The 25,513-nt window shown below is 43.8% G+C and overlaps 1 protein-coding gene across 3 annotated transcripts in view; it reads left to right on the top strand.

Annotated features, from left to right (window-relative positions):
- Window positions 1-24,675, top strand: part of PIK3R4 (phosphoinositide-3-kinase regulatory subunit 4) — an 86,384-nt gene extending 61,709 nt beyond the window's left edge. Inside the window, exons 14-20 of one of the 3 annotated variants that reach the window (XM_027549069.1) lie at window positions 6,391-6,555; window positions 16,840-17,051; window positions 18,609-18,740; window positions 22,219-22,319; window positions 22,897-22,985; window positions 23,287-23,395; window positions 24,105-24,675. In XM_027549069.1, the coding sequence (XP_027404870.1) occupies window positions 6,391-6,555; window positions 16,840-17,051; window positions 18,609-18,740; window positions 22,219-22,319; window positions 22,897-22,985; window positions 23,287-23,395; window positions 24,105-24,275 (979 nt within the window). In that variant the 3' untranslated portion in view covers window positions 24,276-24,675. Of the gene's footprint in view, window positions 1-6,390; window positions 6,556-6,841; window positions 7,080-16,839; window positions 17,052-18,608; window positions 18,741-22,218; window positions 22,320-22,896; window positions 22,986-23,286; window positions 23,396-24,104 lie in introns of those variants that run through there. The other 2 variants (XM_027549073.1, XM_027549083.1) reach the window with 2 other exon arrangements.
- The last annotated feature ends 838 nt before the right edge of the window (window positions 24,676-25,513 follow it).

Raw genomic sequence — 25,513 nt, forward strand, 5'->3', positions numbered from 1 at the left:
TTTCAACTGGCGAGAGAAAAAACCAGGGACTTGAAAATAGAAAATAGTTGACATCCATTCAGAAGTATAAAAACTAAAAGAGAATAAAGAAAACCAAACAGAGCCTCAGAGGCCTGTGGACCACTGTCAGGTGTACCAACATACACATGATAGTCCCAAAAGGCAAGGAGAGAGAACATTGGAGGAAATACGGCTTGAACCACCCCCCCGCCCCCACCCCCAGATTTGGTGAGAAGCATTAATCTGCACATTTGAGGAGCTCAGCTAACTCCAAATAGGACAAAGATCAAAGAGAGCCATACGAGAGACATGATAAGCAAATTGTTGAAGCAATTGTTGAAAAATATTGAAGCAAAAGAGCAAAGAGACTCATCTTGTACGAGGGACCTTCAGTAAGGTTAATAGCTGACATTCAATCAGAAATGGTGGAGCCTGGAAGTCAGTGAGATGATATATTCAGAGTCTAGGAAGAAAAAGACTGACAGTAATTCTATATCCAGCAGAATTGTCTTTCAGAAACAAAGGAGAAATTAAGATATTCCAAGGTAAATAAAAACAGGGAATTTATTGCCAGAAGATTTCACCTGAAAGAAATACCAAAAGGAGTCTGTCGTGCTGACAGGAAAGGACATGAGACTAACTTGAACCACATGAAGAAATAAAGAGCATCAAGTAAAGGTATCAATAGATACAGGAGTGAACATAAGACAGTACAAGTTAGTTTTTTTCTGTAACTCTTTCTGCTGTCTGATTTAAAAGAAGACTACGTAAAGAAATAATTATAAAACTGCATTGAGTTTATAGTGCATAAAGGTGTAATTTGTATGACAGTAATAGTACAGACAAGGGAGGAGGGAGCAGATGTATTGGAGCAAAATTGGTGCTCATCTGATTGTGTTTAGATGTTGATTGTATTTTCCAGGGAAACCACTAAAAGAAACCCTTAAAAACATTTAGTAAAACTCAAAAATGTGTGATAGAGGAAATTAGGGATTGAAATCATGTACTGAAAGATGTCTTTATAACACACGGGAGCAGCGGTGGACTAGAGCAACCACCAAACCCACGTAAGACGTAGAGAAAACAAATAGCACAGTGTCAAACCTAAGCCCTACCTTATTCTAATCACATTAAACGTAGTCAAAGGCAGAGTTGGCAGGAAGTAAGACAAAACATGATATGACTGTTTCCCACAAGAGACAACAGTTTAAATTCAAGAGATGCAGTGCGAGAGTAAAAGGGCTGAAAACGGTACACCATGCAGACAGTTTCTAAAAGAGCTGGAGTGGCTATGCTTATCTCAGACATTTTAACCCAAAAATCGATACTAGAGATAGACAAGGATATTTTATAATGACAACAGGGTCATCCCATTGGGAAAACATAGCAATTACAAACATGCTGCTAACAGCAGAGCCCCTGCATGGAGGAAGAACGGACAAAATTGGAGGGGAAAGTAGTTTAACAGTAATAGTTGGAGATTTTAATGCTCTTCCCATAAGAAGAGTTGAGCACACTGCAGACCTACCAGGTCTGACATCTATAGAACACTCTACCCGACTGCAGCAGATTATCTAGGACAGACACCAAGCTTCAATAAATTTAAAGGCACTGAGCTGTATCAACATACATGTTCTTTAATCACGGTGAAATGAAACTAGATCAGTAACAGAAATTCGGGGGATTCACAGGTTTGTAGAGGTTAAGCAGTACATGGCAAAATGACCAGTGGCTCAAAGGGAAATTTAGAGAAATACTTTGAGGTGACTGAAAATGAAAACACAACAAACCAAAACTTAAGGGTGCAGTTAAAGGAGTATTGAAGAAGTTTATAGCTGCATGCAGCTGTATTTAAAAAGAAGAAAAATCATAAATCAGTAACTTAGCTTTAACCTTAAATCTAGAAAAAGAAGAGCAAAGTAAACCCAAAGCAAGTAGAAGGAAGGAAATCATAAAAGACCAAAGAAGAAACAAATGACATAGGGAATAACGGAGAAAAACCAGCAAAAGCAGAAGTCAGTTCTTTGGGAAGGTCAGAATTGGCAAACCTTTAAAAGGGAGAGTTATTAAAGTTAAAACTAGGAAGGAAAGAGGGAATGTTACTGTTGAGTACATCACTATGGAGCACAGAAGAATACTATGAACAATTGTATGCCAACAAATAAAATAACCTAGATGAAATGGACAGATTAGATTCCTAGAGAGATACAACCTATCAGAGGTAATCAATAAGAAATAGAAAACCTGAATATTTAGACCTATAACAATAAGATTAAATTAGTAATTAAAAACTTCCCACAAAGAGAAGCCCAGGCTGAGATGATTTCATGGTGCATTCTACCAATACTTAATGAATTAACGCCCATCCTTCAAAAACTTTTTCAAAAAAAACAGATGAGGGAACATTTTGTAATTCATTCTATAAGGGCAGTGTTACCCTGATACCACAACCAGGCAAAATATATGACCAGAAAACAGTAGACCAAGACGCACAGGTAATATGGGCATTAAAATCCTCAACAAAATACTAGTAAACGGAATTCAGCATGTTCAAAGGATAATATACCATGACCAAGTGCAGTTTATCCCAAGAATGCAAACCCTTTCCAACATTTGAAAATCAGTCAGTGAATATATCACATTAATAGAATAAAGGATGAAGACCACAGATGATTTCAAAAGATTCTTAGAAAGATTTTGTTAAAATCTAACACTGTTTTATGATTAAAAGCAACTCAAGTAGTTACAGTTTAGTGCTGATAAGGACGTCTATGAAAAGCCCACTAACATCATACTTACAGACTGAACACTTGCCCGTGAGGCGAGCCATGTAAGTAAGAATGTCCACTCTGACTGCTTTCATGGTTCTTAGTGGGGTCATTTAGATAAGGAAAAGAAATATAAGGCATCCAGGTTGGAAAGGAAGTAGTAAAATTGTATTGGCAGTCAGTAAGCAATAAAAAGAAAAACCTATTAGAACTATCAAATGAGTTCAACAAAAAGTTGTAGAACATATGATCATATTGTATTTATATATATAAAAGTCACTTGGATTTCTGTGTGCTAACAATGAACTATGGGCTTCCCTCATAGCTCACTTGGTAAATCACCTGCCTGCAATGCAGGAGACCTGGGTTCAATTCCTGGGTTGGGAAGATCCCCTGGAGAAGGAAATGGCTACCCACTCCAATATTCTTGCCTGGAGAATCCCATGGACAGAGGAGCCTGACAGGCTACAGTCCACAGACTTGGAAGAGTCCGACACAACTTAGCTGCTAAACCACCACCACCAACAGTGAACAATCCAAAGATGAACTAAAGAAAGCAATTCTGTATACAAGAGCATCAGAAACAATGAAGTACTGAAGAATAAATTTAACAGAAACATACAAGACTTGAATACTAAAGGCTACAAACATCACTGAAAGAAATATTTTAAAATATTTATAGAAGACCTAAGTAGAAACACATCCCATGTTCATTCAGTGGAAAACTTCTGCTGTTTGTTAATATAGCTGACATCCCCAAATTGATCCTCAGATTTTCCCTATGAAATTTCCAGCTGCCCTTTTCTACCAGAAGTTGACATTCTGATCCTAAAATTCATGAAGATATGCAAAGGACTTAAATAGCCAAGACAGTCTTAAGGAAATAACTGAGTTGGAGAAATCACACTCCCAGATTGGCCACCAAACTACAGCAGTCAAGACACTGTGTTAATGGCATAGGGATAAATGCATTAGTCAGTGGGCTAGAGCTGACATGCAGAGGTGCGTTTATGGTCGCTGCTTTCTGACATAGGTGCCAGGACAGCTGAGTGTGGGGAAGAACAGCCTGAACAGATGGTGTAGAGATTACTGGGCAATTGCATGCAAAAGAATGGGTTTGCAGAGAATTTTTCAAAATGGATCATAGACCTGAACGTAAGAGCTAAACTGTAAAACTTGTATAAGAACACATAGGCATGTAATTCTTCATGACCTTGGATTTAGGCAGCTCAGATGGTAAAGAATCCACCTGCAGTGCAGGGGACCCTGGTTCGATTTCTGGGTTGGAAAGATCCGCTGGAGAAGGGATACACTACCCACTGCCGTATTCTTGGGCTTCCCTGCTGGCTCAGCTGGTAAAGAATCCGCCTGCAATGAGGGAGACCTGGGTTCGATCCCTGGGTTAGGAAGATCCCCTGGAGACAGGAAAGGTTACCCACTCTAGTATTCTGGCCTGGAGAATTCCATGGACTGTATGGTCCACGGGGTCTCTAAGAGTCGGATACAACTGAGCAACTTTCACTTCTGAAATATGCCACCAGAAAACACAGTGACAAAAATAGATGTGATTTCATCAAAATTATGAACATTTGTACTTCAAAGGACACTGTCAAGAAAGTGAAAGGACAACCCACAGAATGAGATAAATACTCTGAATATATAAAGAACTGTTTTAATTCAACAGTAAGAAAACAAGTAATTACAAAGCAGAGGACTCAGATAGAGTTGGCCCTTCATACCTGTGGGTTCTGCAGAATCAGTCAACCAGGGATAGAATATTTTCTGTTGATATGCAACCCTTGGATACAGAGGGCCTAGAGGGACTAGTGCATTCTGATTTTAGAATCTGCTGGGCGTCCTGGAACCAGTCCCCTAAGAATATAAAGGGTAACTGGGAGGTATGCAAAAAAGGTACTCTGCATCTTTAGGGAAATACAGATCAGAACCACAGTGGGATACCACATCACACCCACTAGAATGACTCTAATCAAAAAGACAAGAACAAGTGCTGGAGACAGCGTGGAGAAATTAGCACCTTTGTACTTTGCTGGTATGAGTGTCGAGTGATGCAGCAAGTTTGGAAAAAGGTTCGGCAGTTTCTCAAATGCTAATCATAGAGTTACCTGTTACTCTGCAGTTTTACTCCTAGGTATAAACCCAAGAAAGCTGAAGACATTTGTTCACATGGAAATCTATAAATGAGTGTTCATAGTAGCATTATTCATAATAGCCAAAAAGTGGAAACCATAATGTCTATCAGCTATTGAATGGATAAGCAAATACAGTATATCCACATAATGGAATATTATTTAGCCATAGAAGGGATAAAATGCCCATGCATGCTCCAAGTCACTGAGTTGTACACTTTAAAATGTTACACTTTATGACATATATTTCAGCAAGGCTGCTATTAAAAAGTGAACTAGAGAGGCATGATTAATATATAAAATGTTCCATATTTATTTATAAATCAAATATAAATATACTGTAATATGCATAGAAAACTCTTTGGGAAGCTATATAATAATGTCTGTAGTGTTCCTCTGTGGTTTTCCCAGGTACCTCAGTGGTAAAGAATCCGCCTAACAATGCAGGAGGCCTGGGTCCAGTCCCTGGGTCGGGAAGATCCCCTGGAGAACGAAATGGCAATCCACTCCAGTATTCCTGTCTGGGAAATCCCGTGGGCAGAGGAGCCTGGTGGGCTACAGTTCATGGGGTCGCAGAGAGTCAGACGCAACTTAGCGACTAAACAACAAAAGTGTTTCTCTCTGGGTGTTAGAATTATGTTTTTACTTCTTTTTTTTTTTTAATAGTTTTTGTATATTTAAGATGTATTAACTTGTATAATAAATTATAGAAGATAAAGGTGAATAAATTTGGTGTTCTGGGGCTGTGACCTTTAAGGAGTGGCCGCTTAGAAGGCTGAGTATGTGACCCTTGTGGAGGGTGATGAAGGAGGAACTCTGCAGGCACCGCTCATCACATTCAGGAAGTTCGGTGGTAAATTTAAAGGAGGGGGACAGACAGCTTGAGGGGTCAATGTGTGTGTGGGAGAGACTGAATATTACAGTAATACTGTGTGTTAATAAACGTTTCATGATTTACATGTTAATTGAGCTACACTATGTCCTGCTTAGAAATGTTGGGCTGTAAACGGGTAAACTGAGGTGCAGTGCAGGTTAAGTGGCTTGACTCAAATCATACTGGTGGTCAGTTAGTGGAACTCGGCCCTGTGATTCCCAAGCCAGTGCCGTCCTGCTGTGGCAGGCTGCATCTGCGGGATTATGGAATAACTGCAGGGGTAAGAGGAGGGCTTCAGGAATTGCAGAAAGGAAGCAAGCTGGGTCAGGCCACAGTGAGGGAAGTCCAGCTGGAAAGGAGGGTGGACAGTCTTTCCTTGATCAGAGAGAAGCGTGTGAAGACGGCCACTTGAAAGTATCAGAAGGAAAGGTGGTTTTGTGCCAGTGCTTCTGAGGGGGATTATTTTTGTTACACGATCAAGGAGGGAAACAGACCTCAGAGTATCATTTTTTGTTTGTTAACAGTCCTGTGGCTGTTTAATGTCAGCGATAGTAATACTCTGTGGCTTTTCAGAAACGCAGTTCTGCTTTTCTTTGTGCAGGTCTATTCTCACCTATAGCCGAGTCGGGGGCTGTGTCAAGACGCTCACATTCTGCCAGGGTTCCCACTACTTAGCCGTAGCGTCCGATAATGGTGCCGTCCAGCTTCTCGCGATTGAGGCCTCCAAGCTGCCCAAGTCTCCCAAGATTCATCCTCTGCAAAGCAGGTATCTGTCTGTCGTTTGTGTTTTTTAAACTGCATTTGGTGTCCTGGGATAATGTAACCCTGCTTCTGTAATAGTTTGGATCAGCTGAGGGCCTGTGACAATGTACTTCTGTTTTTAAGCACATGAAATGAATAAAATTGGGTTTCCAACTCAAATCTATCACACACAGTTTGAGGAAACTATTTCTGCCAATTTGTCCAAAGGTCAGAAGGGCAGCTTTGAACATGTGGCTCATCCCAGTCTGGAATCTGAATAACCTAATTATCAGTTACATCTTCTGTCTCAGCTCTGGCTGCTGGTTTCGAAAATGTGAGTGTTCTTCATTAAAGGAAGCTCAAAAGTGGTGTCAGCATTTTGTCACTTGGCAGTAAAGCCTCTGAAGTTGCTGGGAATGGAGCAGAGTGTTCAATCATATTGTTTGCTTATCATTTTAAAAAGAAGATCCTGGCTGGCTTTATCTAAGAATTTCCTCCACTTCTTACAGATTGTGGTTGCTTGTAGATTAAACCCATGCAAGGTAAGATATTTAAAGGTCAAACTGCCGGGGACCAGCCCCGGCTGATCCAGGGTATTCGAAGGAGAGACGGCATAGGCGAGGATCAGGATACGATAGCTTCAATTAGGTATTAATTAAAGATATAAAGAGTAATAGAATAAGGATAGCTCAGTAGGAAAATTCAGTGGAGAAAAGAGGCTGAGTAGCTTGGTTTACGCGGGAGACCAATAAAACTTCAAGACAAGAAGTTTGCACCACTTACGTAGGCCGCAGGCGTCCTTCCGTTCTCCCGAAGGAGAGGAGACACTGAGGCCTCCCCGGTCGGATCTTAGAAGCCCAGGCATAATTAGTAAGCATGGTGGGTTCCGCGCTCCAGATGGAGACTCAACCAGAGTGAGAGAGAGAGCGACATGGGGAGACCAGTATTTCGAGAAACTGATCCCAATTCTTTATTTTCCAGAGTCTGTTTTTATACACTGAGATGTTATACAAAAGTCACGTGGGGACAGCAGTCCTGACTTTTATCAAAGTCAGGTGCTTCACACAAATGTATACAGAGGTCTTAGGGGTGTTACATCATCTTCTGGCCAGGGGGGCCTGCTGACAATTTACGACCCTCTCCTTGTGACAGCGGTCAGTCAATCAGGACACTTATTTCTCCAGGGCTGATTATTCTCAAAACAGACGCCACCCAAGTAAAGTTACATTCCTACAGGGTGAGGGTGTAGTGGGTTTTAGCTAAGGAAAGAATTTACTTAGCCTAAGGTCTAACGTGATTAATATCAAAGGTTAATACTTATTTCTTCTATATATTCATTAATGTGTGTAAGGGCAGGGGATGTGGAGACTTAGCAACAAACATTGGCTCAACAAATGAAAAACCCTTCACCAATACAATTTCTAATCAGCCCGTTATACTTATACTAATAGTTTTCTAACTTCTCTAAAGAACCCGTTGTTAGAGGGTTTAAAGCATCTCGTGCCTCTCACGGTTGGGAGGCTGTGAGCAATCACATGTGGCCGGACGAGCCTGTCAGGCAGGCTAGAGAACCTTCAGAGGAGTTTGTAGGTTAAAACACTCTTATCACGCCCAGGAATTATTATAAACTGGAGCTCTAAGTTAACTCCTTCTCCAAAAGATGTGGTGGGGGACAGCCCCCCGTAAAGTCAGAGGTGTAGGTGAGCACAAAGTAGTAAAGTAGGCAGGCTCTGGTTATGGGGGTAGATGCTCGAGGAGTTCCAGGGGGACTCCTGAGGCTCGATCCCGCCTTTGCGTATGTCGAGCCTCCTTCCTCATGACCTTTGTCACGGGCGGAGTACCTCACTCTGGCCCCCAACATCTCCCCCTTTTTTATTTCTTAAAACAACCAGATGCAGCTCAGTCGCGAGCTTCCGAATGCTCTGCCGAAGAATCCTGACAATACAAGGAAGAGTGATTATGAGAAGTAGAATTAGAGACTAGGGATATTAGACAGAATATTTTTTCCAGAAATAAAGTTAGAGAAGGTGTGAAAAAAGTCATTAGCTGCTCCAGTGGCGGTAAAATCCAGTCGAGAGTGTTCCAAGGTCTGTATTTGATTATGAAGTTTCCCTAAGTCCAGGCCAATATCAGAACTGTTCCAAACACCTGAGATATGATTTTTAATCTTTTCCCATTCATAATCTGTCTCGTTTACCTTCAAAGATGTCACGCATATCCACCTGTAATCAGCGTGGCACGTCAAAACCATCTTCACCTTTAAAGCCTGTAACTCAATCCCAATATGCATAATTGCTTCTTCTAAGGCGTCTACTCTCATCTCTAATTTCCTATCTATAGCTTCCTGTGTTGCTAGAGTTAAAGAAACAATTTTAGACATGGTATCAACATATTGGGCAGTATGCACTTGTTGAGTCAATGATATTGCTGCCGCAGTAACAGAAGTAATTGTTGCTATCAAAGCTGATATTCCTAGGATAAGCAAGACCACAAACCGTCGCGATCGCATTAAATCCTGCAGTTGTTGTAACACAGTAAGACCATAGCTATCATATAGGCACCATAAGATAGGATGGGCATTGTTAACACCACAAAGGAGCAAACATTACATTGAGGGTTTAAATAAGATGAAAGCATACATTGTTCACAAGTCACTACGTTAGGTCCACCTGAATAATTCATGCCTACATTAAGTTTGTTGGAGTCATTAGTAAAAAGGAAAACATAAGGCAAGGGTGGATAAGCTAAAACAGAATAAGTAGAATTATTTTCTGGTTGGAGTTCACGCTGCAGCTGCCCTGTCAGTCTCGCCGGGATCTCGATGTTTATCTTGTCTCCCCTGCTGGCCAGCGCCGCGCTGGTCTGGACGGCACTTTGCGGGTGCGCTCTCCTCTCTGGCCCTCACTTGCTGCACAAACTTCTTTGCTCTAGGTCGTGGGGGTGCAGCGAGGAGGGTGCGGGGCGAGCGAGTGCGCGCAGCGAACCTGACCTGTCTGGAACCCAAATTGGTGAATCTGCATCCTGTGGAAAAATACAAGCACATCCTCGACCACTAGTTAATAATGGGTCAGGACCCTTCCATTGTCCTGAGAGAAGGTCCTTCCATTTGACTAACGGTTTTGCATTTAATTGCTCCAGGCACCAATGACGAAGCATTGCAGTAGTTCCAGCCTAAACGGCATTTAAAATATTTATTACAAAAAGAGCAAGTTGCAAGATTTGATGGGGAGAACTATACTTAAACTCCCCTTCTTTTAATTTTTGAATTTGAAGCTTTAATGTTTGATGTGCTCTTTCCACAATGGCTTGTCCCCGGGGATTATAAGGGATGCCTGTATTGTGTTTAATTTGAAACTGTAAACAAAATTCCTGAAAAGACTTAGAAGTGTAAGCAGGAGCATTGTCAGTTTTCAGAGCTTTTGGTAGGCCCAAATATGAAAAACAAGTAAAGAGATGTTGTATAACATCTTTAACTGCCTCTCCGGTATGAGACGTTGCAATAAGGACATGAGAAAAGATATCTATAGTTACATGAACAAAGAAAAGTTTTCCAAATGAAGAGACATGAGTTACATCCATTTACCAGAGTATGTTAGGTTTGAGACCACGAGGGTTAACTCCCATAGGTAGACTATTATAAACAGTGGGGCAATATAAGCAAGAACGCACAATCTCCCTAGCAGTTTCTCTGGGAATTTGGAATTGATATCTTAAGGCAGTAGCATATTGATGATGAAGTGAGTGAGAGGCTCTGGCCTCCTCAATCACAGTAGCCACTGTATTTCTGGTTAAGTCAGCCAAATCATTAAAGGCATTTTAAGGGGCCGGGCAATCCGGAATAAGCCTGAATGTGTCCAGTGAAAAATATTTTATTTCTTTTCCAAATTTGTTGCTGTAATTTAGTTAACAAATGAAATATGGTAGTTTTATTTTTAGACAAAAACCACAGTTTCAATGTGTGGAAACAACCTGACAATATACTGAGAATCAGAATAAAGGTTAAATTCTTCATCTGCAAACATAGCAAAAGCCTCTATGACTGCTGTTATTTCAGCTCTTTGAGCTGAAGTTTCCCGTGTTTCTAAAACCTTTTGGTGATTTTTAGTGACTACGGAGGCTTTACCGTTTGCTGACCCATCAGTAAAAACTATCTGAGCATTTGGAATGGAGATTGTTTACATCTGACAGGAAAAATAACTGGATGTCTGGATATAAAATTCAGCAAAACATGTGAGGGTAAATGATGCAAAATTTTGACCAAAATAGTTTCCTATAGCAATCTGCCAATTTTTATCAAACATTAGAAGAGCAACAAGTTGTTCCTTATTATATGGAATTACAATTTCTGATGGCTCTTTACCAAATAATCCAATGTTCCACTTTTTTCCTTTAATATCAAAGTAGCTATCAATCCTGGATAAGAAGCCGCTACCTTTTTAGCTTGGGCGGGGAGATGGACCCATTCTAGGGGGCCGTTTTGCCATAAAACCAATTTTTTGTCTGGCTACCCCAATTACACCTATGGGGGTTTTATGGTAAAAGAATTGTCAAGCAGTTGTCAATTTAATTTTTTAAATTTTTAAAATTTACATTTTAACAGCATAAATTTTGGGATATGTTAATTTAGGTCTAATGTTTAGTTTAAGTCTCTATATAAATTTAAATAATAAATGCATAATCTCCTTATCTCATTTTGGTATACAGATATATCTAAATGCAAAATGTATTTATATATGTATTTATACATGGCAACAAGTATAAACTTATTGACATAATCAATATACTTGAATTAATCTTTATAATTAATATGTTAATTAATATATATTACAGCAATACAACACGTACACAGCTAATACCAGCCAACACAAACCAATGTACTGCAATAATACATGTCACACATATACAATTATACAGTATATAGAACATATATCATCACAGCACATCAAACCATACCAATTAATATCAGCCACACACATTATACTACTGCAATATATATTTGATTATACAGTATATATATAATATGCATATATACTATACATATTAATTATATACAAATTAATTAAGTATAGATCTATAAATAGAATTAGGTATACCTCTATTATATTTTATTTATACCCATACCTAATTAGGCGAACTGCAATTAGGCAAATATATTTATATTATGTATTTATAATAATATATATAGTATTATTAATTGTACCGCCTGTTGATAACTAAGAAATTGAGAAAACCCTTCTCTGAGTATCTCCTATTTGAGACAGCATGTCCCTCCCCCATAGGGTAAAGGGGAGCGTAGGAACTACGTAGGGTTGGAAAGTTCCACAGGTATCTTCAAACTGCCAATCTAACATTTTTGAACTTTTAACTACTGTGGGGGCTTGAGGGCAAATGAAACAAAATTTGACCCCTGAAATCTATCAGGGCAACTTGCCAATCATCACTATTTTGTAAAAGACTTGCAGTTGATCCTTATTGAGTGAAATTATTATATTTGCTACTTCTTTTCTAAAAAGTTCCACACTTTTTTCCTCCTTTTATAATTAATTGTGCCACCAAGCTGGGATAAGATAAAACTATTTTTCTTGGGGTCACTGGTAGATGGAACCAATGGGCCTTTTTGTCATAAGCATCCTGTAGGTGTATGTTTTGTGGGAAGAATAATTTAATCTCATCTTTTGGTACTATTAATCCTAATTAACTGACCATTTAAAGTCTCATACACTTCAACAAGAGCTAACTCTGTCTCATTAGTCAACTTTCTCTTAGAACTGGAATTAGGATCAATTTTTAAGCAATCAAATAAAGGCTTTAAATCTGCAGTAGTCAGTTTTAAATGTGGGCGTATCCAATTAATGTCCTCTAATAATTTTTGGAAATCATTTAAAGTTAGTAAACAATCTCTCCGCAGCTTCAAAGGGGCATTATCAGTTTTTAAAACTTTTGGCACACCTAAATATGAGAAGCAAGTAAAGAGGTGTTGCACAACATCTTTATAAGCTTCTCCAGTTTTTGTTTTGTAACCTAAATCTGGTCTATAGCTTTTTAGATGACAAGCAACCATCTAATCTTTGCTTGAATACTTCCAGCAACAGGGAACTCACTACTCTTCAAGGTTTTAAACTCTCCCTCACCTTTTTTTTCCTACAGCATTCTCACCCCGCATATCACTTTCTCTAATCCCACCAACTCATTTTTAGTAGTATGTGTGGGCCAGGAACTGGGCCAGTCTTTTCCAGCAATGTTAAGAGACGTCTGTTCTTGTGTCTAATAGCCCTGACATTTTATTTTCTTGAATTAAAAGATCTTTTAAAGGCCTTGGAGCTGTAATTTCCTGCACCCAAAAGGCTAGATCGCTAAATCCAAATGTTCTGTGGCTCCTAGCCTGAGAAGTCAAGGTTTTTTCTTGTCTGATAATAAGGTAAAAAGCAAAAGCTGTGTTACTCTTTGACCTTTATTAATTTGCACAGTTTTAGTAGGCGGTGAGAACAAAACTTTAATTTCTCAATATAATCAGAATCTACTACACCATGCACCACCGAAATTTTCTTTTTCTTTTTTTTTTTCTTTCTTTCTTTCTTTTTTTTTTTAAGAAAGCGAGCTACGCCCTAGCACAAGTCCTACAATGCCCTCAGGTAGGGGGCCAGTCACTCCCGTTGGAATTGGAGTAACCTCGTCAAGGGTTAATATTGTTGCTAAATCCCCTTACCGTTTGGTTTTTCTCTTAGCCTGGGTGAGACCCCCCTGAGGGGGTTTTCTCCAAGGAGCACGCTCTGCATATTGTGCATGCAGTCTGTTTTAAAAGCTCCACTATTTAAAAAACTTTTTATCTTTTTCAGGCTTAGGCAACATTTTGAGAGGCTTTGGGGGCAAAGTGGGGAACTCTTGGGCCCTGGAAGGCGCAAACGGAGGCGGCGGCTATCGCCCCAAATCAGAAAGTGGTGGATAAGTTTTTTTAAAAGTTTGCGCAGAGGGGGAGGTAGCTCACCAGGGCGTCTGGCCACAGTGTCCTGTAAGTCCTCTCCTCTCCTCTGCTGATTTTTTCTTACTTCTTCTCTTTAAATCTTTCTCAAGTTTTCTTTCCCTCACTCTATCTTTTTTCCTTCCTCTTCTCTTCTCTTTTACTTTCTATCATTTCCTTCTTGTTTCCCTCTTTCATTCTCCCTTCTTCCTTCTTACTACCTTCTCTTTCTTTAGTTTCGTTTCCTTTACCCTCTTTCTCTCTAACTTTTTCTTTCCTCCTCCCTCTCTTTCTCTCTGTATCTCTTTTTCTAACTTCCTTTTTTTTTTCTTTTTCTATCTTGCTGCATTCCCTGATTTCTTCCTCCTCCGTTCCTCTCTCCTTTTCACTCTTTAGTTCTTTTTCTATCTTTAGATCTTTCTCTATTTTCTTTCCTTTTTTCTTTTTCACTTTTTTTCTTTTTTCTTTTTCTTTTTCTCTCTTTTTTTGCTTGGGTGAAGCGCCCCTGAGGGGGTTTTTCTGCAAGGAGCAGGCTCTGTATATTGTGTATTCTTTAAAAGCTCCTTTGTTTAAAAGAAAACTTTTTTATCTTTTTCAACCTTAGGCAATGCTCTGGGAGGCTTTGGATGTAAACTGGGGAATTTTTAGGCCCTGGGAGGTGCAAGCGGAGGTGGAGTAGTCGCCTTAAATCAGAAATTGTTGGATAAATTTTTAAAGGTTTGTGTAGAGGGAGAGGGGGCTCGCCAGGGCGCCCGGCCGCAGCGTCCTGTAAGCCCTCTCACTCCTCGGGAGGTAGAGCACAGTGTCCCTCCTCTTCCTCGTCAATGGCAGAAAATATGATCTGTGCAGAAGGTGGAGACCCACTACCATCCACCGCTATAGCCTCTCCCATAGGTCACCCCACAGCCTCATGATGAGGATCCAGAACATTTTTAATCATATTTATAGGATAAGTGTTTAGTTGTTTTTTCACCTTCACCCAAGTATCTAAATTAACAGTAGCTTCTTTAACAGTTTCAGATTACTTGTATAAAGAGTTGCCATTCTTAGTTTCAGTGTTATCCATGTCAGAAAATTAAATATAGTAAAAGATTTTGCTTTAAGCTATCAAAAGATCAGTCTTTTCTTTGGCCTTTTAACTTCAGAAACCATTTTTTCTCTCTAACTCTAACTCTTTTAACACTTTCAACACTTCCCACTCCTCTCGCCCTGTCTATCCAACAGGGGGGTCCGCGGCACCCTCGAGTGGGGTCCTAGCCGTCCCGAACATTGGAAGAACAATAGGGCTGATGGCCCAGATTGTTCCGAGGGAGGAGCAGTAGGGCTGGTGACCCAAACTGCTCCGTGGGGGAACAAGAGGGCTGCTGACCCAGTTGTTCCAAGAACGGGGAGCAGTAGAGCTCATGGCTCTGATTGCTTTGGGGAGCTTACCTTCGAAAGTCCCTGTCTCGGGCGCCACCTGCCAATTTTTCAGCTGATGAGTGTGTGCTGCACACGGAAAATTGCAGAAATGAGTAAGATGTGTTTGTTATACTCTCTAAGAAACGAGCCTAGTGGGAGAGGCAGACCAGCGAACAGATGACTTCAGTGCAGTATGACAGCGTGCCCTGTGCCGGGGACGGGGGACCAGCTTAGGGGTGGATCGGGGAGGTGGCCTGGAGGGGGCGCCACCCCATGTGGCCACAGCAGGGTGGTGGCGTAGGGCGGGGCGGGCACAGCGGGGACCCTCAGGGAGGAAGCAGAGCCCCCAGATGCCTCGTCACAGTTTCAGTGGATTACAGCTCACCTCCACTGGGCAGCTGAGGAAGAAGGGGGTGACGATTGGGTCACCTGGGACTTTATTATTTCTTTGTATCATTTTGTTTATTCTTTGTTTTGCTTTTACCAATTACGTTTTTTTTTTTTTTTTTTAACACATTCACTAAAGAGACTTGGGCAGCTTCTGTCCAGGACCCATTATAATAATCTTGAACTAAGTCCTTTCAGCAGAGAGTGGTTACAGAGCAGCCTCTGCATGGCATAAATCTCCAGAGGGCTCTTGGTGGAGTGCATGGTGTGAGGACCCTGCAGCAGAGTATACATTTCGTGTGGGAGAGCCTCTAAGCTGACAGCACTTTTCATTGCGAATATTAGTTTTTACTGTTTACCCTGAGCAACACTTATATCTTCCCTGATGGCTCAGTTGGTAAAGAATCTGCCTGCAATACAGGAGACCCCAGTTCAATTCCTGGGTCGGGAAGATCCACTGGAGAAGGGATAGGCTACCCACTCCAGTATTCTTGGGCTTCCCTTGTGGCTCAGCTGGTAAAGAATCCACATACAGTGCGGGAGACCTGGGTTTGATCCCTGGGTTGGGAAGATTCCCTGGAGAAGGAAAGGCTACCCACTCCAGTGTTCTGGCCTGGAGAATCCTATGGGTTGTATAGTCCAAGGGGTCACAAAGAGTCAAACACAACTGAGCAACTTTGAGCAACACCGACTCTCTGGATTGGCAGGTTGCCCCAGGAGGCTTTGCCTGGTGGCGGGCGCTCCCAGGAAACCCCGCGAGGGGCGCGTATTTGGTCTTCCCGTGTCACCTTGGCTCTGAATACTTAGGATCTGTGGGTCCTTTTCACTGTTTGTTTGGCATTTGGACTTTTCATCATCACCTTAGGGAATATTGTCATGGTTAGAATGTTTATAATTGTTTGCCTAAGACAGGAGTTAGCAAGCTACAGCCAGCAGTATGGCCCATGTTAAGAATGATTTTTGCATTTTCAAAGGGTTGTTTTAAAAAAAAGAACATGCAGCAGAGATGCGTGTGGCTTTAAATCCTGGCAGATTCACTGCCTGGCTCTCACAGACAATGCTGCTGACCCTCAACAAAGCCAAAACAGCAGTGTTCAGAGGCCTGATACGCACTGACCAAGAAAGCCGGCCAGCATGTTTATGGCATTATTTTAGTTTAAAAATTCCTCAGCTTGAAAAAAAAACAAAAAACAGGTATATCAAGGAATGGAATAGTACTTACAAAGGAATCACTAATCTTATTTACTTCACTTTATTATTAGTAATAAAAGGGAGCGAATGATTGATTCATTCAGTAACAGCAATGAATCTTAAATCCTTTCTAATAAAAGAAGTCATCAGCATGAGGGGAAGTGAGTGAAAGATACATGGAAGTCTGTGCACTACATTTGCAGCTCTTCTGTAGTTCTGAAGTAATTTTTTTAAAAATGCTCAACTGTCCTTGTCTTCGATGGGCCACAGAGTTTCTTGACCATGGTTAGAAGGTAGATTGATCTGCAGTGGAGGCGAGTGCTGTGTCTTTCGTGATGGACGAGCCTTTGCCTCTTGACGTGTGTCTCCTAGAGTCCTAGACCAGAAGGAGGACGGCTGCGTGGTGGACCTGCATCACTTCAGCTCCGGGGCGCAGTCCGTGCTGGCCTACGCCACTGTGAATGGTGCTCTGGTGGGCTGGGACCTGCGCTCCTCCAGCAACGCCTGGACGCTGAGGCACGATCTCAAGGCAGGCCTCATCACCTCCTTTGCCGTGGACATCCACCAGTGCTGGCTCTGCATCGGTAGGGAGCTGCCTTTCAGGTCCTCGCCTGGGTCTGGATGCTGCTGTCAGGCGTGCCTCTTAAGAAAGCTCTTTTCCTTTGTCTTCATTGCTAATTTTCCCCTATGTTCTTTTTTCCCCCCTATAATTATTATAATACTTACATTTCAATTTTTTCATTAAAAAACAAATTTGAAAGAGTGAGGTCAATATTCAGCACGTGTAACAATTTCCTCTGTCCCTTCGTTTTTAAACGCACCCCTACAGTGGTCAGATTTGCTGGCATTTTCTTACTCTGCCAGGGAAGCAACAGGCTGGGTTTACGGGATGAGGACATTTGAATTTGAGCAGCTCGGTTTTAAATCCCGGTAGCCACAGGCAAGCTGCTTCACCCTTCTGGTCTTACTGTTCTCGTCTTTAGATGGGCCCATTCCCTCCAAGGGCAGCTTTGAGGATTTAATGAGGTGAAAGGCTCCAGCACAGGAGGAGAGCCAAACAGTGGCCGCTGGCCTTGTGACCCCTTCCCCCGCCTTTCCTTGCTGAAGAGCACCCTGTGACCTTGCTTCTCTCCTGTTTTAGTTTCACTGGCCCCCCTCCCCCTGCCAGGCTTTGAACCTGCCCCTTTAGAAGGTACTGGAGCTTATTCATTGTCACTCGACACTCTTTCAGAAGAATTAGACTCTGCTACGCTTGAATATTAGTTTCTGTTCAGTAGATTCCTGTCTTGAATTTGCAGCATTATCAGCCCTTTATTTTATATGGTTTGTGTGAAGTGCATTATTTTTTGCCTTTTGCGAGACTAAGCTGCCCTGGCACAGGAAGATGTTGTGCCAGGCTTGGAAAAGTAGCTGTCACATGCGCCACAAGGTTAGTGAGTTGCCCCGGTGGCTCTCATGCAGCCCCACCAGCTCTGAGGGGCCTGCAGAGGGGCCAGGAGACGGAGGGGCCCGCTGTCCCTTTGGTCTTTTCCCACCCCCGTCTCCACTGGACCTGGAGACCAGCCTTGGCATTAGAGTGCACGTTATTCTTCGAGTTGGGTGGCATTCTCTCTGTGTGGTTTCAGATGTCGTGGGCACACATGCAGGCAGTCACCCCAGTGTCTGCTGTGCTCAGACAGCCATGCCTGTCTCCAGAAGGTTTCAGAGAAAAGGGCACGTGGCAGAGATTGAGCTCTGAGGACGGCTGCAGAGCTGCTGCTGCTTGAGGGCTGACTGAGATTACCGAGCGCTAGTAAACCACCTCTGGTTACTTAAGGCAGTCTGAATGTTTTGCTTTATCAGATTCATGTCTTCTCTAGGCCTTCTGGGTTTTTCCCACGGGTGCCTTCGGCAGTTAGTAAGTGTCAGTCATTAACGAGTTATTCATTCTTGCTTCACACTTGCTAGGTTTGTGGTAGCACTGTGCTACTACTCTGTACCTTTGGGCTAAAGGTGCTGTTGGGAACCGAGGAGTGGGGCGGGCAGCTTCCCGGAAGTAAAGCCTCTTTCCTAAGTGGCCAGCCAGGTTGAACGTAACGTCAGCGGGAATCGGCACTGATGCCGAGCCTGCGGCAGTCACGTCCGGGCTTCTCCCCTCGCAGGCACGAGCAGCGGCACCATGGCCTGCTGGGACATGCGCTTCCAGCTGCCCATCTCCAGTCACTGCCACCCGTCACGGGCCCGCGTCCGGCGCCTCTCCATGCACCCGCTCTACCAGTCCTGGGTGATCGCAGGTAGGAGGCAGGCGGGCTGGCGGGGCCGGGGCAGATGACCCTGCTGCCCAGGTTCATGACCTTAAGAGTTTTTACCTGTGAGCCAAATGCTGGCTTTTGTGGTCAGTTCTGATTCCGTGGAAGTTCCTGCCATGGATATCTCAGTGTCGTTTCTCATTTATTGTCTTTTGTGAAGTCTCATCAGTCACACCACCACTGTCCATTCCTGTCCACCACCGCTTCCTTCCCGTTGTCGTCTTTCTCCTGTGTTCCCTGTTTTTAGTTGCCATCATCTTCCTGGAAATCTGAGCTGGAAGCCTGAGGTCATCCCTCAGCTGCCATTTCTGTTGCATTTCTTGAAGCCTCCCTCCCCTTCTCTTATTGGGTGTTCAGATTTCCTTGTATAGATTCTTAGGCAAGACACTTGGGCAGCTCTTTGAAACTCATTTTTCCCAACTGTAAAATGTGGCTAAAAAACTTGTCTAGCAGAGTTGGAAGAATGTGAGGTAACACATGTCATGCATACGGTCTGGTACACAGCGAGTGCCAGATAAGCGGTGGCGCTTACCGTCTGTGTTTCCTCCTGGTCTCTTGTCTCCAGGCCCCCGCCCCCTCCTCTCCTCGCGCCCCCTCCAGGCCCCCCCGCCCCTCCTCTCCTCGCACCCCCTCCAGGCCCCGCGCCCCCTCCATTCCCCCGCCCCCTCCTCTCCTCGCGTCCCCTTCAGGCCCCCCGCCTGCTCCTCTCCTCGCGCCCCCTCCATTCCCCCGCCCGCTCCTCTCCTCGCGCCCCCTCCATTCCCCTGCCCGCTCCTCTCCTCGCCTCTCCATTCCCGCGCCCCCTCCATTCCCCCGCCCCTCCTCTCCATGACGCCTGCTGTCACGGTCACTCACGCTGCCTCCTCCCATGGCCATGACACATCCTGCGTCTTACAGGACTTGGTGCTTGCTTGGTTGATCATTTCCTCTCTCTGAAACACTTTCCTTGTTTGATATTGAGGACGTCACTCTCTTGGTTCTTTTGTTGATTTATTTGCTATTTTTCCCCTTTTCCTACTTTTAATCTGTGGCCAGCCCGAGGGCTCAGTCTTGGTCCTTCTGTGCTGTCTCCCTGTGTGAGCACATCCAGTCCCAGGCAAAACAGTACCAAATTTATTCATGTTTTTATATCTACCTATTTAAAATCTTCCCTAAAAGCTGTGGTACACACAATGGAATACTACTCAGCTATAAAAAGGAACACATTTGTCACTTCTAATGAGGTGGGTGAACCTGAAGCCTATTATACGGAGCGAGTAAGTGAGAAAGACAAAGACAAATACTGTCTGTTAACCCACGGATATGGAATTTAGAACACGGTGCTGATATCCTCCATGCAGGGCAGCAGAGGAGACGCAGACGCAAAGGACAGACCTTTGGACTCTGGGAGAAGGCGAGGGTAGGATGATTCGAGAGAGTAGCATTGAAACATGTGTATCACCATGTGTGAAACAGACGGCAGGGCAGGTTCCATGCGTGAAGCAGAGCCTCAGAGCCCGTGCTCTGGGACCACCCAGAGGGATGGGGTGGGAGAGGGGTTCGGGATCAGGACACACATGTATGCTGTTTGGCAGAGGCCGTCACAATATTGTGGAGTAGTTATCCTCCAATTAAAATAAATTAATTAAAAAATTAAAGACAGTTAAGAACAGAAGTGCTTTGTCACTCACAAAGAGAAAATTACTCTGTAATACTGATCTTTGAAGATTTGCTTCAGCACCTCAGCCTCCCTGTGTATTGAGAAGGGCATAGGTTTCTAAAGACATGGAAACTGATGCAAAGGAAAGCAGTTAGTGAACTGCTTATCTGCATATCTGCTCATTTTGTTGGTCTTCTACTTTTCAAGTTCAGTTTGGCTCATTATTTTTTGAAGGGTGACAACTTAGTCAACAAAGATTGTTCAACATTAGTACCTAAGATTATATCACTCCTGTTAAATCTCAACATCATTTTTAATAATAAAAGTCTAATAATTAGAAAATAAAATCTTCCCTAAGATGTCTGACAGCCAGCTGAAACTTGACCTGCCCAAGCCGGACCCTTGGTCTCCTGTCCACCCGCCCCCCACCCACTGCCGCCTCCCCCCAGACAAGCTCGCTCCACCTGCAGTATCGTCCCAGGAAATGGCAGCCGACTCAGCTTGAAGCTCCTGAGGAACCCTGACATCGTCCTTGGTTTCTTTTCCCTTTCTCTTCCCACTTCGCATCCATCAGCCAGCTCTGTGTGTCCTGCCTTAAAGTGTGTCCAGAGCCGACCCCCTTGTACTGTTCCTACCACCGTCCCCTCACCCAGATGACAGCGTGTCGTGTTCCTATTAATGAGTCGCTCCTCCTAGCCTGTTCTTTCTTCTGCTCCATACCTGCCAGTGCCTCCCACGGAACAGCCCAGCTCATCCCCATGGCCTGGAGGCTCTATGGGCCCTGTTCCTGCTTCCTCACGACCCTCTTGGCCAGTCCCAGCAGGAATCAGATGGCATGCCCAGAGTAGGGTCATTTGAGGAGGATGTACCATCCAGGGACTGTTTCCAAAGGTGCACTGAAACGGTTCCAGCCACAGGGGCTTTCTGAACTTTTCCTTGAGCTAGGGCAGATTCCTGCTTTAGGGCCTCTGCGTTTTTGTGAGATTGTTGTCACCACTAGGGTGTGAGTTCTGTGAAAAGGAGTTTTCTTTTTTTTTTTTTTTTTGCATTATTTGTCCTCTCTTCCTCAGGACCTAGGACAGAGACTGGCTCACAGTAAACATAGTCAGTTCAGTAAACATTAGTGAAGAAGTGAAGGCTGGGGTATTGTCACTCCTCAGAACACTGCTCAAAAGTACTTTCGAGAAAGCCCTTCTTAGGCGTGCAGGGACTGTTCCCCAGCTCAAAAGTACTTTCGAGAAAGCCCCTCCTAGGCCTGCAGGGACCATTCCCCAGCATCTCCCTCTGCCCTTCCTTGCGCTCTCCCCATCACAGACGTGCCCCAGTCAGACCATGACACTCGGACACGGGTGTGTGTGCTTTGCTCCTTCCATCCTGTCTGCCCCCCGTGATTCGCGTGTCCCCTGTGTCTATCCCAGTGACACACTCCTCAAAGCGGCCTCCATCTCGCCCACCGGATGTGACCTTTCCTTCTTGAGTGCACGTGGACTTTTGCATTCTCTCTTCTGTGCTCATTGTCTTACGCTTTGTATTTTTTTCTTTCCTGCTAGACTGTAGGTTTCTTGAGGGCAGAATCTGCTTTCCACCTGACATTTCTCTACACTCAGCTCGACACCAGTAAAATACTGACCAGTAGGTTAGCAGAAACATTACTCTTTTGCACTTCAGTGTGGAGGCAGGGTCACAGCATGACTTAAAGTGTCCGTGAGCATTTCCTACAGGATGGGGAGCAAATGGAAATGTGTGCAGGCTAACTTCCTCTGCCAGGACGTGGACTCGCTGAGCGGAGCCCTCGTCCGAGTAACACTGGCCTGTCTCCCTCAGCTGTCCAGGGCAACAACGAGGTGTCCATGTGGGACATGGAGACAGGCGACCGAAGGTTCACGCTCTGGGCCAGCAGTGCTCCCCCGCTGTCTGAGTTACAGGTAAGGCCATCTCCCACATCCCCAGCTCGGCTGGGCGTCTCTGCCAGCCGTGGTCCTTGTTGGGCTTTGGGGTTGTGCCTTAAGCTTGGGTTTTTACTAAGTAAGTGTTAAGCGGGCTTTGCTGCCCTCTGCTTTCCAGTTCCCCAAGTCTGCTTCTGTGGGTGTTCTAGCTCCCAGCCCCATAAGGTGTGTGATGTTTCTTTGGAACCCAATAGAATCTGGGTTAATTAGAAAAGGAAAGATTAAAGCTTAGATCATTAGAAAAATGGAACGTGACCCTGTCATACATAACTTTTTAAAGCTGCTTTGTTGGGGCAGAGGGTAGGAAAGTTTTTTCTCTCCTTTAGTTGTGATCCTTCTCATTCCAAATGGAAAGTTTTAGGAAGCTGAGGAGGCTTTGCTTCTTCATTCAGGGTGATACAGAACAAATGTATTTTAAATTCCCAAAGAAAGATTTAAGACATAAGTGATCTGTCTCTGGTCTCTTCAGTTAACTGCTAATAGCTGACTTATCTCTAGAAATGGCTGCATCCTTTATGGGCGACATTTGACTCTCTATTTCTTTACTTCCTTTAAGCCTTCTTCTCACAGTGTCCACGGGCTCTACTGTAGTCCTGCGGATGGGAACCCCATCCTGCTAACGGCCGGCTCAGACATGAAAATAAGGTACAGTAAAGAGACTTCATATTCAGCACTTGAAAGGAGAAGGGCAGTTAAATGTGTGTGAATACCGTGGTTACCACAAGGTGGTGTTTACTGCAGATACCAGCAGTGGGATGATGTTGGCAGTCATCCACACCCTGCAGGGACAGCTGTTAATACTTCATTTGTAACTGATTTTAGGCTCTTCTAGAAAATCTCTATTTCAAACACAGAAGAGGACACACCAGCGTTGACGAGTGTCAGTCAGTGATCAGCCATCCCTTGTCTCCTGCGACACAATGACCCCTTCTCTCCTCCTCCGCAGGTTTTGGGACCTGGCCTACCCAGAGAGGTCCTACATCGTCGCGGGGAGCGCGGGCTCCCCGTCCGTGTCCTACTACAGGAAGGTCATTGAAGGCACTGAAGTTGTCCAGGTATCAGCGTTCCTTGCTTTCCTGTCAACTCTTGTAGGAACAAAAACAGCTGACATAAATATCATAAATGGCTTTGCCCAAGAGTGGCAGTATTTCTTTGAATTTAAAAAAATTTTATTTTCTCTTGACTTTTCTGTATTTTTAAAATCGAGTTTACTAAGGTAGAATAAACATAGAAAGTGCACATATAATTACATGAGCCAAAGTAAGCACTTTGAACACTTGCCGGGTCCTTTATAAAAACTCCGTGCCTTTATCATCTTCCTTCCGCAAATGAGAAAGTTGAGCACATCGAGGTTGAGTCGCTCATCTCAGGTCAGCCGGCTTGTAAGCGGCAGTGTGGGGACTCACGAGTGGCAGCGAGCTTTGGGAGGGCTGGAGCGTCTGACACATACGTGTGTCCAAGCCCCGGTCGTCGCTGCCTCTCAGTTCTTCCCCTTTGTTCTTTGAAGCTGACAGAGGTAGCACTCACAGGTTATCAGCCTGTCTGTAAGTTTCCATGTCTGTAAGTGGTGCTTATGGAGTCCAGGGACTGGACACCTAGACCCTCACTTTGGACTCCCCTGCGGTGCCTCTGTGAAGCGTGGCTCCTTCGAACCAGCGCCAGCCTAAACAAAGAGCAGTGCTCCTTAGAAGGAGGGGTGCGGACAGGCGGCAGGATGTGCTCCCGCCTTTGACTGTGGCCTTCTTGCTTTTAACCACCACACAGGAGATTCAGAACAAGCAGAAGGTGGGACCGAGTGACGACGGCCCACGGAGGGGCCCAGAGTCCCTGCCTGTGGGCCACCACGATATCATCACGGACGTCGCCACCTTCCAGACCACGCAGGGCTTCATCGTGACCGCCTCTAGGGACGGCATTGTTAAGGTTTGGAAGTGAAGCCCGGGAGATGTGTGTAATTTGCAAAAACACAGCAATACCCTGTGACTCGAGAAAAAGTGTTTTTAGAGAACAGAGTGAGTGCAGATCCCTTTGCTTAGTTTTCAGAATCATGGCTATTATTTCATGATTAAACAGATCCCATGCAAGGTGGCTAAGGAACTTGCTGGCATCCTTGTGTGTGTCTCAGCTGGAATTAGCTAGACAGCAGTATCTGGCGCTTTTCTTACTGTATATATCACAGAGATAAGGAATTTAAAATGACTTACACGATCTCAATTTACTTTGTATTAAAGACAGTTGAAAGTTTGTTGTAAGCTATTACAATGTAAATGCATTTTTCTTTTGCTATTAAAAATGCTATTCAAACCAGCCAATAAACTGTAGTCAAGCATCTTAAGAGGGTTTTGTCTGTTTTTGTTGGTGTTTTTAACGATAAACGTGGGCAGAATAACCTTCAGCGGTGTGTGGACCCGTGTCACAGGCACTCCTGTGGCATTCGTCCTGCTCCGGCCCATCTTTCCTCCCTTGTGTTTGAGAGCCATCCTTCTTAGATGTTCAACCCTGGAGACTTGATCTCCTGTGCGTCAGCTCCAGAGAAATGTGTCTCTTCTTGGTCATCATGACTGTTTTTTTATAGTTTCTACTATAAATTCTGAAACTTGGCCCATCAACTTGCTTTTATCCAGTGTGCATTATTTATTAAATGCACGAAGAGAGAAAAATAAAAAGATTAAGCTGTTAAAAACATGCCAAAATCTATATTTTCAAGAGTCCAAAATTTGGTCTTCCCCACTAAAATGAACCCTTCAAATTTATCGATCACTGTTAGCACAGGAACTTCTCCATCCACATCTCACTGTCCATCCACTTGCCGAAGGGTTTATGGTGTTCAGAAATATTTTGATTTGAAATTAGCGTGAGTCTGTAAAACCAAGTTGAACAGATAACCTGAGTCCAGGGAAAATACTTGTTTAAGAAGTATGCCAAAAATTTCCCTTTCTGTAATTATGTACCTAACTTAGTGCAGGGCACGGGGTTCAGTGCCCTTGGTGTTGAGACACGAGAACAGTGACGCAGTCGGGCAGCCCCGTCAGGTCAGGACTGGGCCGGGCGCCAGCGGATCGCCCAAACTTGCAGGTTTCACGTGGGCACTGCCACGTTGCAGAGCCTGTTTCCCTTAAGCTCTGCTGAGACCACATGGGCAGAGTTTCTAGCTACTAAGTCAGGTTTAGAGT

The sequence above is a fragment of the Bos indicus x Bos taurus genome, chromosome 1 (genome assembly GCF_003369695.1).
Source record: "Bos indicus x Bos taurus breed Angus x Brahman F1 hybrid chromosome 1, Bos_hybrid_MaternalHap_v2.0, whole genome shotgun sequence".
NCBI lineage: Eukaryota > Metazoa > Chordata > Mammalia > Artiodactyla > Bovidae > Bos > Bos indicus x Bos taurus.